The sequence below is a fragment of the Protopterus annectens genome, chromosome 5.part0, assembly GCF_019279795.1.
Source record: "Protopterus annectens isolate FY-2018-M chromosome 5.part0, PAN1.0, whole genome shotgun sequence".
NCBI classification, from domain to species: Eukaryota; Metazoa; Chordata; order Ceratodontiformes; family Protopteridae; genus Protopterus; species Protopterus annectens.
In genome coordinates, this window is record NC_056735.1 from 1,305,954,594 (window position 1) to 1,305,969,499 (window position 14,906).

The following is a 14,906-nucleotide window of genomic DNA, read 5'->3' on the forward strand; positions in this document are numbered from 1 at the left end:
CTGGCTCTCTGTCAGTCGGAAACGCTAAACAAACTCTGGTTGGTTGGGCCATAGTCAGGGTTTTATCCTTCTATGCCTTTCAGTCAACTAGGTAGCACATCCCATCCACCCAGAGAGGGGTAGGGGTCAATTTGCCATTCCAGAGAGCTTGTGGAACAAGCCTAGTAGTGTAAACAATTGATTCCGTAAAAGCCTGTCCTCAAGCAGACTAGAGTAATGATACTTGCACTCCTGCCTTTGCCCAGGCTCCCTCATCTCATGGCTCTTATGCTCTGAAGTGAACCAGACGTATACAGCTATGAGCCAGGATGTCAAAACTCACCATGACTCCCCTTTGTCAATGTCCACAAGCACCTCTGCATTATGAGTACTGCAGTCCAGTACTTGTTAGAACAGTACAGGTCCTAAGGGGTCTGGTATGAGTAAACTTCAGATCTCCTTCTATTCCTATGTTGCAGTATTCTAGGTGTGGGATTTTCTGCCCTTAGGTGACTTGTACATCAGCATCTATACAAAACCTTCAGCTTGGCTGCTGTAGTGTGCATGGGATGTCACACGTAGGGCCATAACCATGGGGCCTTAAATGATCTGCACACACAATCCTCAGAACTTTTCACTTACAGATGACATTCGCATCGTACAATCGTTTCTTCACAGACGTCGCATCTTAAAGATAAGTAGCCCATTGAGTTTCAAATTTTCATATTTTTGAAGATTGTTTTAGCTAATGCTTAGTTGTTGTAGCCTTTAGCTGATGTCAGGAAAAAAGAGAAAAGTGCCATTGTGGGTGCCAGATACCCCATAAGGATGCCCATGACAGGTGCGTTTTTTGCCTAGGCCAGGAACACGATCACTCCTCCTGTGCTTTTTGTCAATCATTTGTGCCTAAGCCCTTGTGCAGCCGTCTGGCCGCATTAAATCTCTACCTCGAGAACCACCGCCTCAAGTGGTTAGCCCTTAGAATGGATCCTGCATCGGAGGCCATACTTGAACATTCGCACAAGAAGGCCAAGGTTCTTAGGCCTTCTCCGCTTGCTACTCTGCTTCCCGACTCACCACCAACTGCTGATCTCAGGGTTGAGGCGTGCTCAGAGGATCCATCAACTGCAATGATGTCTCTTCAGGAAGCCGTTTCGCAGCTGACACCCGGCACGTCCTCGGAGCTCACTCAGACATCGACACACATTGAGGTCGAGGGGGAACTAGTTTCGGTGGCACTTCTGGCAGGAATCCAGACTTCAGATGTGCTAATCTCCAGACCCAGCACCAGGCCACTCTCTACTTCCTCTCTGGCCAAAAAGAAGCAGAAAAATAAACATACATCCTCTTCTTCAGAAGTCACACCAGACTGGCAGGCCCTCACTTCCTCTCTTTGCAGACCTTCATGGCCCTTAGGCTTTCAGCCTCAGCCACTTTCACCCTGCCTCATCTGAGTCCTAGGCCTGTCTCTGCTTCTTTCCTCCCAATCTTAACCCCTCAGGTCAGGGAAGAAGAATATGACTTCTTTCTCTTCATCAGAGGAGTCCATTTCTTATGTTTCCCAGAGTGCCTCCCCCCAAGAATATTGCTCTCTAGATGAGGAATCTGTGGAGGGTTACTCTCCCCCTGTGGACATTACTTTTGGTGAGACCATCACCAAGATGAAGGATTACTTTGAATGGGACACTTCCCAAATGGATGACACCCAAAAAAGGTACTTTGAACTGCTGCAAGTGGAATCACCCTCCCCTTCAGCAGTTCCCCCTGTTCTGCCTGCTTACTTGAATGCCTTTAATGCAGCCTCTAAGGCCCCTGACTCCCAGCCTCCGGCCCCTAAGCATCCTGACTACTTCTATAAAGTGCCAGAGGACCACAAATTCTTAGTTAAGCCACCCTTGGCAAACCCAGCTGTTATTGCCACCACAGCAGATAAGCAATCTAGACTTCTGCCCTCTGCCTCCCTACTACCCACTGACAAAGATAGTAAGTACATGGATAGGATGGGGAAGAAGGTGTACACTTCTTCTACTTTGGCTTTCAGAGCCATAAATTATCAGACCCACATGACCAAGTATGCATTAGACTTGGTTTCTCAAGCCTCGTCCATGCTGGTTTCCTCTGACAGTCCCAGCAAGACGGACATCTCATCCAAACTTTCCTTGGCCCAACAGGCAGCCAGGCACTTCATAAGGTGCAGCTACGATGCTGCAAAAGCATCCGCCAGGTCTGCAGCATCTGCTTCAGCCCTCAGGAGGTACTCATGGCTAAGACTCCAGAACCTCCCCGAGGACTTCAAGGCTAAATCCTGGACGCCCCTCTGGACCACAATGTGCTGTTCGGAAAACATTCCACTGACCTTTTTAAAAATCTACAAGAAAAAAACAAACAACTCCAGCACATTAAGCATCTGCTGTTGTCACCCATCCCCAAGTATTATAGGAACTACCCTGCTAAAGCCACCTTTGTAAGACGTACTCCATAGCCCTCCGCTTCCAGGTCCAGAAGAGGGCCAGAAGACCTACTAACTCCAGATCCTCTGCGCCACCACAGCAACCCAGGCAGCCTTTTCAGGACAGAGGAAGTCCCAGTAATCCGTGACTGCCTTGCCTATCTCCCCCACTCAGCCCACCTTTCCCACTGTCGTCCCCTTTGGCAATCCATCACTTCAGACCAGTGGGTCTTAAACATTATCCAAAAAGGGTACTTCCTATCCTGGAATAGAGAAGCCACCCAGAAGAAGCATCCCTTCCCTCCCCAAAAACCAAGCCCATCTCATGCCACAAGTTCTGGCAGATCTTCTACAACTAGGCACCATAGAGCCTATTCCTCCAGGACATGAAGGAAAAGGGTTTTACTCCCATCTCTTCCTGGTCCCCAAAAAAAGATGGCCCCTGGCGACCCGTCTTAGATCTGTCCTTTCTAAACCTACATCTTCAGGTACCCTCCTTCATAATGCTCTCTCTCCCCATCTTTCTGCCATTCATTCCAGCCAAGGCCTTTATGGTCACCATAGACCTAAAGGAAGCATATCTGCACATACTTGTCAGGAGTTTCCACAGACAGTTCCTGTGTTTCTCTGCCCATTCCTCTCATTTCTAATTTGCTGCCTTGCCCTTTGGTTTATCCACATCCCCAGTCTCTTTACAAAGTGCCTAGCCTTCTGCAGAACTCAAGGGATACAAATGTACCCTTATCTGGATGACATCCTGATTCTGGCAGATTCCCGGGATGCTCTATTAAAGCATTTACATTTCACCATGTTTCTTCTGCAGAACCTAGGATTCACCATCAACCTCCCCAAATCCTCTCTAATCCCAAGCCAGGACAAGATTTTTCTCAGCTGCAGAATCAGAACAGACACAATGAAGGCCTTTCTACCTCAGGACAAGGTTCTGTCTTTAACTTCCCACTTCCAGGAGCCTCTACTATCCTGAAAGGTGACGGCAAGGCATTTTCTTCATCTTCTGGGTTTGATGGCAGCAACCATCCCCATGCTACCTCTGGCAAGAATGCACATGCGCAAGCTGCAGTGGTCCCTGAAGAACACCTGTTCCCAGCACCTGCATCCCCTAGAGCAGGCCATCCCCCTCCTTAATAATATAATAAAAACTCGAACAGACCACAGATGAAGAGTATATAGTAGAAATCAACATTGTTTAATACACAAAGTAAGTGCTTTCACAATCTGTAACTGACCGCTTCTTCAGACTTATACATTCAAATGAAATAATCATAGCATTTAAATAGTATCTCATCAAATCAACAATTAAAGTAAATCAGTCAAGTCTATTAATCAAATTAATTAAGCACTTAAAAACACAGTAAATAGATTCTGTCAAAACATTTGAAACCCTAAAAACTAATAAAACAGCAAAGTTATAAAAAAGAGCTAAGCTGAATAGCAATAAATATCTTTCAAGAAGCTTAGTGTTTAAGTGGTTTGGCTTTAAGGAAGGGCTTAAGTGACACTGCACCATTAATCCCTGATAGTTTATCTGCCTGCAGCAGCAAAATCCATTTTTGTTCTGCTGGTTCCGTCTTGTTCTTAATGTCACCGCCCTTCATACTTTGTTCTATAATTTCTAGCACTAAAAAGTTAAAAACATGTTGCGAGCCTTCTGATTGAACATGTCTTGCTAAGGCACTAGTTTCTTTAGCATTATTTATATCTCTTAAATGCTCTAGAATGCGCTCTTTGAAACTTCCGTTGTTTTTACCAACATAAAATTCATAACATAATTTGCAGAAGCTAAGGTACACTAAATGTTGAGTTTTACAATCAACATAGAAGTCAATGTCTATGACAAACATCTGGCTTGGATGTGTGAATGTAGTGTTAGAGTAAATAAACTTACATGCCATGCAGTTCCTGCAGGGAAATGTTCCTGTTCTCTGAGTGAGACAGCATATTATTATTTCTGTTAGCCAATGGTTTATAACATAATTGTCTTAGGGATTTTTTTTATTTTTAAAAGAAAAACACGGTCTCTTGTGTATAACACCATCCAGTTCTTCAATAGAATTTAAAATATTCCAGTTCCTCTCAAATATTTCACAAAACATCTTGATATCACTAGAATAGGAAATAGGAAACCTAACTTTGTCTATTTTCATTTTGTATATTATGTATGTCATTCGTACCCTCTGAGGAAAATGGTTTGCCCCTGTGACTACGTCCTTCATACATATCAATAATACTTGTTTCTATATCTACTGCATTGTAGCCTCTATCTATAAATTCATCCTTTAAGTTGGAAACTGCTTGCGCCAGCCCATCTTCTGTATTATGCAGTCTACTCATTCTCATAAATAGTCCTTTGACTACATTCTTGTTAACATGTTTGGGGTGCATACTAGTTTTATGTAGAATGCTATTTTTCTACTGGGTTTTCTATATAGGCTGGTAACTAATTGTGTAGATGATATTTTATTTATAGTCACATCAAGAAAGTTAATGATATCAGATGAAGAATTATATGTAAATCTTAGAAAGTCAGTAGTACTGTGTAATTATTCAATAAAAAGTTCCAGTCTACTACTAGTGTCTCCCCACAGAAGGAAGACATCATCCACAAATCGTACGTACCAGATGATACTATCTACGAAATCATTCCCATGCAACAGATAATTCATCTCCCATGAGACTAGGGTTATTGGCACATGCTGTTCCCATCGCTACGCCAACTTTTTGCATGTAAAAGCAGTCATTAAACACAAAAACATTGTTTTCAAGAATTATCTCCAGTAAGCTACATATCAAGTTCACTTTGGTATATGTATAGATTTTTTTAGTATTTAATAAGTCACGTACCCTTTCAATGCCCCAGGCATTAGATTGTTTGTCTTTCGGCTTTTTCACGGTAAGGGGCCCCACAGCGGAACTCCGGTCCGCAAATGATTGGCAGTAGATTTTTACGAAACGCCGAGGTGACAGCTCGACGCCCAACCTTCAACTAAGGCACGCCCATTTACGCACGCATATCTTTCGAACGCTACCCAACCATGGGGAAGACATGCAGACTCTGCACAGAAGGCACTCCCAAGCCAAGCCGAGAATTAAACGGGAGAACTTCTTGCTGTGAGGTAACAACGCTACCGCCGTACCACCGCGGTATTACTGTAAAAAGGGATGTGATATCCATGGTAACAAATATATATTCACCATTTATCATTGCCATCTTGGTGTCTCTTAAAACAGTATTGCAAGTTTCTAACACAGGGTGCAATTGCTTCTCTACATAGATGGATATTGCTTCTTTGGCCCATGCTCTACTGGAGACAATGGGTCTCATAGGTGGCTCAGTCATGTTTTTTGTGTACCTTGGGTAACCCATAGATCATGGGTATAATCGGATGCTCTACTTGGAAGTAATTAAGTAATTCCTCAGTCATTTGTTGTGATACAAATAGATCACAGATATACACAGACACCCTATCAATAATACCTTTCACCTGTGTACTAGAGATGTGTTAGTATGTATCTACATCATCTAAGAGAAGCATCATTTGTTGTATATAGAATTGTTTCTCCATAACTACAACACTTCCCCCTGTGTCCTCAAGTCTAACTTCAATGCTGGACAATGCCTTCAATTGTATTAGGGCTTCATTTTCAGATTTATCTAAGTTATAAAACATAGCTGTTTTTTTCTCACTAAAAACATCTCTAATATCTTTTTCACATGCTGTTACAAAAGTTTCCACAATAGGATGAACTTTAGGTACATATAAACTCGTTTTTTTTAAAAGAGTTTCAGGCGAAATACCTGTATCTTTAACATGGTTTTGGGTGTTGGTGTGCGCCCAAGCAGTCTCAGTTCTTTCAACAGATCAGTCATGACTGTTCTCTGCGCTGGAATAAAGGATAAACCCTTATTCAGCAGAGAAATTTGTGCTCTAGTTAATTCAAAATTAGAAAGGATAATTACTAAGGCTTGGCATTTCTGCTGCGTCGTCATCCTGTTTTGGCGTGCTTGTCCCTCTTGCATCTGATGATATCTGCCCTTCCGCCCTCTGGTTTTGGATCTTTCCCTTATCAGCAGGGCATTGATTAGCACAAAGGGTAAAATAGGAGTCTGTATAGTTTTTTAAATCTAAAAAAGACAAAGTAGAGGCTTCACTGTTGCTAATTTTATTCGCTTTACTGTTATCCTTCGAGAGATGAGCTGAAGCTATACTTTCCTTCTCCTTCTCCTTTCGTATAACAGAAAGTGTAGTAACGTGTTGCGTCATCGCGTCAGTAGTATTTGAAGATTCTCTAGCCAGGCTGGATGTTAAAGAGACAGTGCTCTCTATATTTCCTTGGTTAGAAGCATGTATGCTGTCATTAGATACCCCTGCAACAGAAGCAGACCTCTTCGGCCATGAAAAGACTTCTTTCCACTGAAAATCGTTGACATCTCTCTGCAATTTTTTTCATTTTAATGTTCTGAAGTCTTTTCTTGTAGCCCATAACAGTATCATATAAATCATCAATTTTAGTGCCAATAACTTCCACAGAAAAGTTAGAAAACAGTTCATTCTGTAGTTTGTCTATATCTTCAGCTAAAGTTCTTTCTTGAGGCATCCCCTTCCTTCCCTGTCTGATAACAGAAATCAACTGGTGGACCCAGCAAGTGAAATTGAACCCAGGGCTCCCACTACAGTCCCCCACCCCAACCAGAGTTATGCACACAGATGCCTCAGATTCAGGTTGGGGAGAAACTCTAGCTTCTTACAAGATTCAGGAAAAAATGGCATCCCTCTCTTCAGGCCAAACACATCAGTATCAGGGAAATGACAGCAGTTTTCTTAGCTATGCAGACCTTCACCCCCTTTCTGGTTCCAGGGGTGGTCCAGATTGTCACCGACAACACCACGGTGATGTGGTACCTAAACAAGTAGGGAGTAACAAAGATCTATCAGCTGTGCAGTCTATCCCTGCTGATATGGGACTTAGCCTTCTGGCTCATCTTGGTCCTGCAGGTGGTCTACATCCCCTCACAGGACAACCACCAAGCAGATCACTTGAGCAGGACTTCCTCGCCTCAACACAAATGCATGCTGAACAGGGAGGTCTTCTTAGACATAGTCCACTGGTGGGGTGCTCCACAAATAGACCTGTTTGCCTCACCCCAGAACAGGCAACTGCAGAACTTCTGCTCAAAAACCCACTCCCCTCTAGCGTGGAGAGTGGATGCTTTCAGCATCTCTTGGGAGGGGAACTTCCTTTATGCCTTCCCCCATTCCCACTGATTCAGAAAGTCCTCCTGAAAATTCAGCAGGACAAACCAAAAATCTTGTTAGTGACTCCCTACTGGCCAAGGCAGCACTGGTTCCCCCTGTTTCACAAACTAGCCAAGGGCAATCACTTCAAGTTACCCTACAAGGTGGACCTACTGTCACAAGACAAAGGAACTCTCCTACACCCACAGGTATAGATGTTGGGTCTGACTCTGTGGGTGATAAACCTTTGATTCCTTTCAGACACCACTACTCAGAGGACGTACTTTCAGTCCTGAGGGAGGCAAGGAAACCTACCACCAGAAAATCTTATCTGGTTAAATTGGAAGGATTTGCAAAATGGTGTCTACAAAAGGGAAGGGACACCAGCCCTGCCGAGGTTCCCCTGGTTCTAAACCACTTGTGTCAATTAATAAAAAGTGACCTTTCTTATTCTTCTGTAAAAGTACACGTCTCGGCTATATTAGACTTGCTGCCCCTGGAACTACCCTTGCTGGCCAGGCTCAATGTAAAGCTCTTCCTTAAAGGGGTATTGCACATGAGAACACCTAGGAAACCTATCCCTCCACCTTGGGACCTTAACTACATCTTAGAGAAATTAACCCAACATCCCATTGAACCTGCCAGGGCCTTCTTCCTTACAGATGTGTACATGGAAGACGGTCCTTCTGATGGCTATCACTTCATCCAGAAGAGTGTCAGAACTGCAGGCTCTAATGGCCTATTCCCCCTACATCGTCTTCCACAAAGACAGGGTGACCTTGCGAACCAACCCCTCCTTTATGCCTAAAGTGGTCAGTGATCTCTCTCTTGACCAATCCATTCATCTGCCCACCTTTTTTTCCCTCACCCACTAATGAAGTGAAGAGGATACTGCATTCCCTGGATGTGCACAGATAACTTAGATTCTACCTGTACAAGTCCAAGGCCATCAGAAAGACTAACCAGCTCTTTGTCTTCTTCCACCCCAGAGCCCTGGGCAAGGCAGTCTCCAAGCAAACCATTGCATGCTGGATCAGGAAAGCTATTTGCTTCTGCTATTGTCACCACGGAAAGGCACTCCCAAGGGGAATCAAGGCCTATTCCACTAGAGCTATGGCCAACTCAAAGGTCTTCATGAAAGGCCTAGACACAGCATCCATTTTGGAAGCAGCCACCTGGGCCACAATCCACACCTTCACCAAACATTACAAACTGGACCAAGTTTCCAGAGCTAGGACAGGATTCGGCAGGGCAGTCCTGCAGGGTCTTGTAGAACCCTCTGCATCTACCACCACCCTGTCATCCTCTTAAGTTGTGGTGCACTCCCACACCTAGAATACTGCAACATAGGAATAGAAGGACATAGAATAGTTGTGTAAACTCTTTTCATAACCATAGATGTCCTTCTCTTCCATGTTGCAATATTCCTTCCTGCCTACCAGTCCTCCAGGTCTTATATATTCCTGTACTACCTACATTTCATTAGGTCTCCAAGTCACACACCTGTAAACAACTGGCACACCTCCTGCTGGGCCTTATTTTCTGCCTCCAGGCCTTCAAGTTCTGATTGTGTGTGCAGACGTCACATTTAAGGCCCATTGGTTATGGCCCTACGTGTCACGTCCCATGCACACTACAGCAGCCAAGCTGAAGTTTTTGTATAGAAACCGACATACGAGTCACCTGAGGGCAGAAATCCCACACCTAGAATACTGCAACATGGAAGAGAAGGACATTTATGGTTATGGTAAGATTTTACACAACTATTCTTTCATGAACTGGACCAGTGCTAGGCTGTGAGATGCAAAGGACTGGGCCCCCAAGAACCAAACCAAGGAGAGGTCATACTAAGGAATATGTTTTACTACCAACTCTGGTCATCACCCCAAGCTCAAAGATCAAGTCCAGTTTTTGGACAAAAGTATGGATAGCTAATGTTACACAGAATCAATCAGCTTGGGGACATTAGTACCGGCAGAAGCAATGAAGAAGGTGGACTCCTAAATGAATATTATTACACTTCCCAGTGGACAGCAGATGAGGAGATGTCCACAGTTTTTTGTTTTGCCCATTGCAAAATCAAAGGAGTTGGTAAGCCAGCTTTTACCTGCTTCAATTAGAAAGGGTAGGATTGGCATAATGGTCAAGGACTTCACCTCATAGACACATGATACTTCGTTTGATTCTGCCATCAGGTTATTGGCTAGGCTTAAACTGGCCCTTCTGAGCAGTTAGTCTACTATTCGCCTATGAAAATATTTGAACTTAATTCTGTTTTAATGATGAAAGGTCACAATCCCTACCCCAGTCAGGTCTTATCTGGAGATTACTATAACAGAGAAAAGTGGGGCACCAAAGGCACAAGAATTGTACTTAATATTTGTCCAGCCAACACTCTGTGATTGAAGGCTAGGTCCACTTCACTCAACAAGTTGGGTATAATATTTGATTTGCTGTGTATGGACATGGCATCATAATCTAGCACTGTGACTGGTACTACAGTTCAGGTTCCTCCCATCAGTTTGGAATGACATGCAGAAACCATAGATACAGCACACACACAACCAGGATTGGTCTATCTACATGATATTTCACTCCCAGAACATATGCTGTTTAGCAGTGGTATAGGACATGAATCCAACCCTGTTGACCCTCAGTATAACTGTTATGGAAGCCTGTGCTATGCAAAAGTATTATAGAAAGGCAAGCAGATCCTTGCAGTGTTAGTGGGATAAACCAGTATGTAAATCAAGATAGATGGCATTTCCTCAACAAGCATGGGTGAAAACAAGGTTTAAAGATAGCCCTAGGATTACAAATTCAGCTGACTTAAGTCATATCAATCAGTGCAAGTCTTGCTGATAGCTGCCAAATCATTCAGAAATAAAAAAGATCTTCCGTTAGTATTTTCTGACATCTGCTCAAAGGGTACATTCAGTGTTCTTTAATGTCCCAGCAATACAGCAGATGGAAACTCCAGTTTCCAAAAAATGAGGAAATGTCTGTACAAGGATTATATTAAATGTTCTTTAATGGTCCAAAAGTGTGACATGTAAAAGAAGCAATATTCAGGATAATAGTTAAGTGTCTCACATGGGACAGCTGTCACAAATATGAAAATGGACAAAGTTGAGGTAAAATACTGTAGGCATAAAGAAAAATGTATGAGAAGTCTAAAGTATGCAATTTATTTAACTGCTGTCCACAGCCTGCAATCAGTGATCATATAATGAAAGAAGTGCAGAGAAACCTAAAGCAGGGTCGGAGCAGTCTGACTAACAAAGGACCTGAGAACAAGCAGTATATCAGAGACGACTAGAATATCAGTGCAGAACACAGTCAGCTGCCATACAGCCAAAAGACCACAATCTTGTATCAAATAGTGTTCGTCAAACCCACTGGCTGATGACCTGGAACAAACATTACTCCGAAGAAACTGTGAAATGATGCCAGATGGAAATCAGAACTAAATCACTGAACTGCTAGAAGCCATGAAAATGCTAATACTAAGAAATAAACTGTCTTGCTGTGCTGTGAGTCACAGTGCTGCCATAATATACTTGTGCTTCAAAAATTCAGATGGTGCTGAGAGCACTGTTGCTTAGGTTACCCTTGAAACATTTGCCAGGCAAGATAAACTGTACTCCTTTTGCCCCATACACATCAGCCTATCTGTCCATCTGTCTGCCTGCCTGAGACTGCCTTGCGTAATTTACACTTCTGGTTCAGAACCACTTCCAGTGGCACATCTGCTTTCCCCTCTTGTTTTGATCTAATAAAAGGGTTGTTATACTGCCTGACTTCATTAATGACAGTTATGCTTCTTACTGCGGATAGTTTATGTTGTTAAACATTAGCATGTTGTAATAACATGTTAATAACATGTTGTTAACGTTTATTTGCTCATTGACCTTTGGAATTCACAGACTTCATCGTACTTAACTTTTGAGCCCACATTATGCATTGCCATTCCATCTGGGTTTGTAGCACTTAAGTTTGTCATGTAACCTAAGACTGTAATTAGTATCATTTCTGCTGGTATACCCCCCCCCCCCTTGCATTTTTAGAGAATGTATAAGCGGTTTCTATTGTCTGGGTTATTCCTGAACTGATCTGACAGTGTAAAACATGTTCATTTAATAAGCATTTAAGTATCACATTAACTAATTATCTAATTAACTCTTTGTTGCTTTAATTTATGCACTCAGCCTTCTGTATTCATACCACTAATTGTCTGAAATGACTTGACACTGTAGTGCTTTGACAAAACACTATAATAAAGGTTGAGTTAATTTAACACTGAAGATACATTGACAGAATGCGGTCTGCACACAATTCTCCAGTCCGAGACTATCAGTCTGCTAAATACATTTTGTCCTTGTTAATGGATAGTGCCTTGTAAGAAGCAGAGGCAAATTAAGTTCATAAAGTAAATGATTTGGACTAAATCAGTTTATTAATATGCAGATTTCCACAGAATTAAGTGAATATATGCAGTAAATTGCATTTTATGCACAGAATGGAAACTGGGAACATGAGAAACACGTAGCCTTCTTGCTAGAATATGCCTGTTCATATACTGAAATTTAGTCAGATGCATTCACTGACATCGGGTTTACCTTTGGTCCTATACTGCCTGTTTTTTAAGAGTTAATCAGTCTTCCAGTACTGAATCACTGGATAGTTAATCTACCATTAAGATAAATGTTGCGTTGTTAATTATTAATCAATCATAAAAGAGAAAATTCTTAGCAAGGAATTCAGTTAGCATTAGATTTCCTTCCTTCTGTGCATAATGCAGTTTCTAGAGTGCATGTGATTTAGGTTTTCTTATTCTTGTAAAAAAGTAATGCGTTATAGAAATTGAGGGCAAGTAAAAAATGAAGCTTTATTCTCATGAAGAAGCACTTTGGATATTTTCTGAAACATTCTAGTCTTTAGGGGGTTAGAGTATCTTTCTGATGTTGTCTTGTGTCTTTTTTTCAGGTATTTCCTTCAGCCTAGGGACAATGGAAATAAGTCCATCAAGACTGATGACCTGGGCTCCTTGAGACTAAATATTGTTTACAGCGAGGACCATGTTTTCCCTTCAGCGTACTACAACCCTTTACGGAACCTGCTGCTAAAGTCTTCAGATATAGAGGTGGGGCTTCCTGTTTGCCTTCTAGTAGACTTATTTCCCTAACACTTGCGCCTATATTAATTGGGGTGTGATCTCTGCCAAGCCTTATTTGTTGGTTATACTGATAGTCATCAGTGTGAGGTTTTCACATATCAAGGACTGCACATCTCAAGTAAAATTTTTTTCATGTTTTTGTGGTTTCTGCGGAAGATACTTATCAGTATTCACACTATGTTTCAGGGTACACCCTTCCTCTTGCTTGAGTTCTCACTGATTTCTGCAAGTCAGCCTAGCACCTTTTCTGACATTGTAATTTACATGAAGTTTGGAAAATGCCTTTTAGAAGAAGTATAACACTCTAAAATGCTGAATTTGCCTGGTGGTAATTAAAAGCTTTCTAGGATGTGATGTAGTTGAGAGCTGTCAGTCTTAGATGACCTAAAAGGTGATGAGATTTTGAAGTATTTATAGTCTGTACTTAAAACAGTAGTTTGTTGACATGATTCAAGTATATAGCTAAGCATGTTGTTTGTCTTTCGGCTTTCCCCAGTAAGGGGTCGCCACAGCGGAACTCCGGTCTGCTAATGATTGGCAGTAGATTTTTACGAAAAGCCGAGGTGCCAGCTCGACGCCCAACCTTCAACGAAGGCACGCCCATTTACGCACGCATGTCTTTTGAACGCTACCCAACCGCGGGGAGGACATGCCGACTCCACACAGAAGGCACTCCCAAAGCCAAGCCGAGTATTGAACGGGAGAACCTCTTGCTATGAGGTAACAACGCTACAGCCGTACCACCGCGGCATGGTTATAAGTATATAGCTAAGCATATTCAGTGAAAATAGCTTGCAAGTCTGAAGCATGTGTTAAAAACAGACCTGTTTCTTTCTCACTGACTAGTATGGCTTGAATCAAAACACTTCACCAGTTCTGCTTCATAGTAATTCCCTTAGCTGATGTTGAGGAACAAGTACTCAGCTGTCCATAACCCTAGCAGGAGTGGTAGGTCAACCAGTGCCCTAGGCAAAAGGGCTCCACATCCCCCCACCATCACCACTTGGTGCCCCCATCCTGGTATACCTACACCAAATAAATACCAGAAAACACCCCTGCTTAAGCGGAGCCCTAGTCAGCCACCTAGTTGGCCTATGCCTAAAGCTGGCTATGAACCCTAGATGGTAAACCCTGCTGTGGTCCTGGTAGAAGGGGATGCTTTCTGTCTGACCTACTTACTTGTAATGCAGCCCTTTACACCATTTCCATTTCATCACCTGCCTTAAACATTCTCTTTGCTAGTATTATACAAGAGTATGGTTCTGCAGATTAAAACTTTTAAATATGAAAAAATACTCATGGGGAAATGACCTAAGAATTGGGCATCAAGCATTGATGGAATGTGTTCCAAAGTCATCAGAACATGTAATATTTGTATGTCCCCTTCCTGCGTATTTTTAACTCTTCTCTTTTTTTGGATCATTCCCAAGAACTAATTTCCCTCTAGTCTCAAGGCACCATAGTTTTTTTTTTCTGATGCAAGCCTTCTCTACCTTGTTACTTGACTTGGGTCCATCGTTCAACCTTGCATGTTGCCTCATAGATATGGTTTAATTACAACTGCCTCTGTCAGTGTCATAGGTCCTGGTGATGGACATTGTACCAGAAATGGTCCCACTTATGCAGACCACATCACTATGAGTCATTATTTTTTTGCACCCCTGTCCTTGAGGCCAAACAAAATGGTTTAACAAAAGTGTCCAGCTGGAGAAAATGAGGCTATTAGTTCCAAAGCAGGCAACAGTGGTCTGCATCCATCTTTCCTTAACAGGATGGTGTAATGAAATATGAATCTTTGCTTTGGCACCAGAATGCCCTACCTTTGGAGAACCTCTGAGGACACTGCTTCTTTCAGTAAGGGTTACTGGCCTTCAAAGGAATGTTCACTAACTTACTGTAAGTTAACTGAAGCATCTTTGCAGCAACCAACCAGCCAGTAAGGAAAGTGGAGAAAGTGTTTCAGCTTCCAAAAGACCATTCTTTTAAGCACACAAATCCTGAAAACAAATTTGACTGTCATGGTTGTTGCTTTCTGCTAGAACCCCTA

The 14,906-nt window shown here is 42.5% G+C and overlaps 1 protein-coding gene across 2 annotated transcripts in view; it reads left to right on the forward strand.

Moving 5' to 3' along the window:
- The window catches only part of RASA3 (RAS p21 protein activator 3), a 1,807,402-nt gene that overhangs the window by 1,441,122 nt on the left and 351,374 nt on the right, over positions 1 to 14,906 (forward strand). For both annotated transcript variants that reach the window (XM_044071113.1, XM_044071114.1), the window contains one exon: positions 12,670 to 12,826. In XM_044071113.1, coding sequence (XP_043927048.1) covers positions 12,670 to 12,826 — 157 coding nt within the window. The remainder of the gene's footprint in view (positions 1 to 12,669; positions 12,827 to 14,906) is intronic.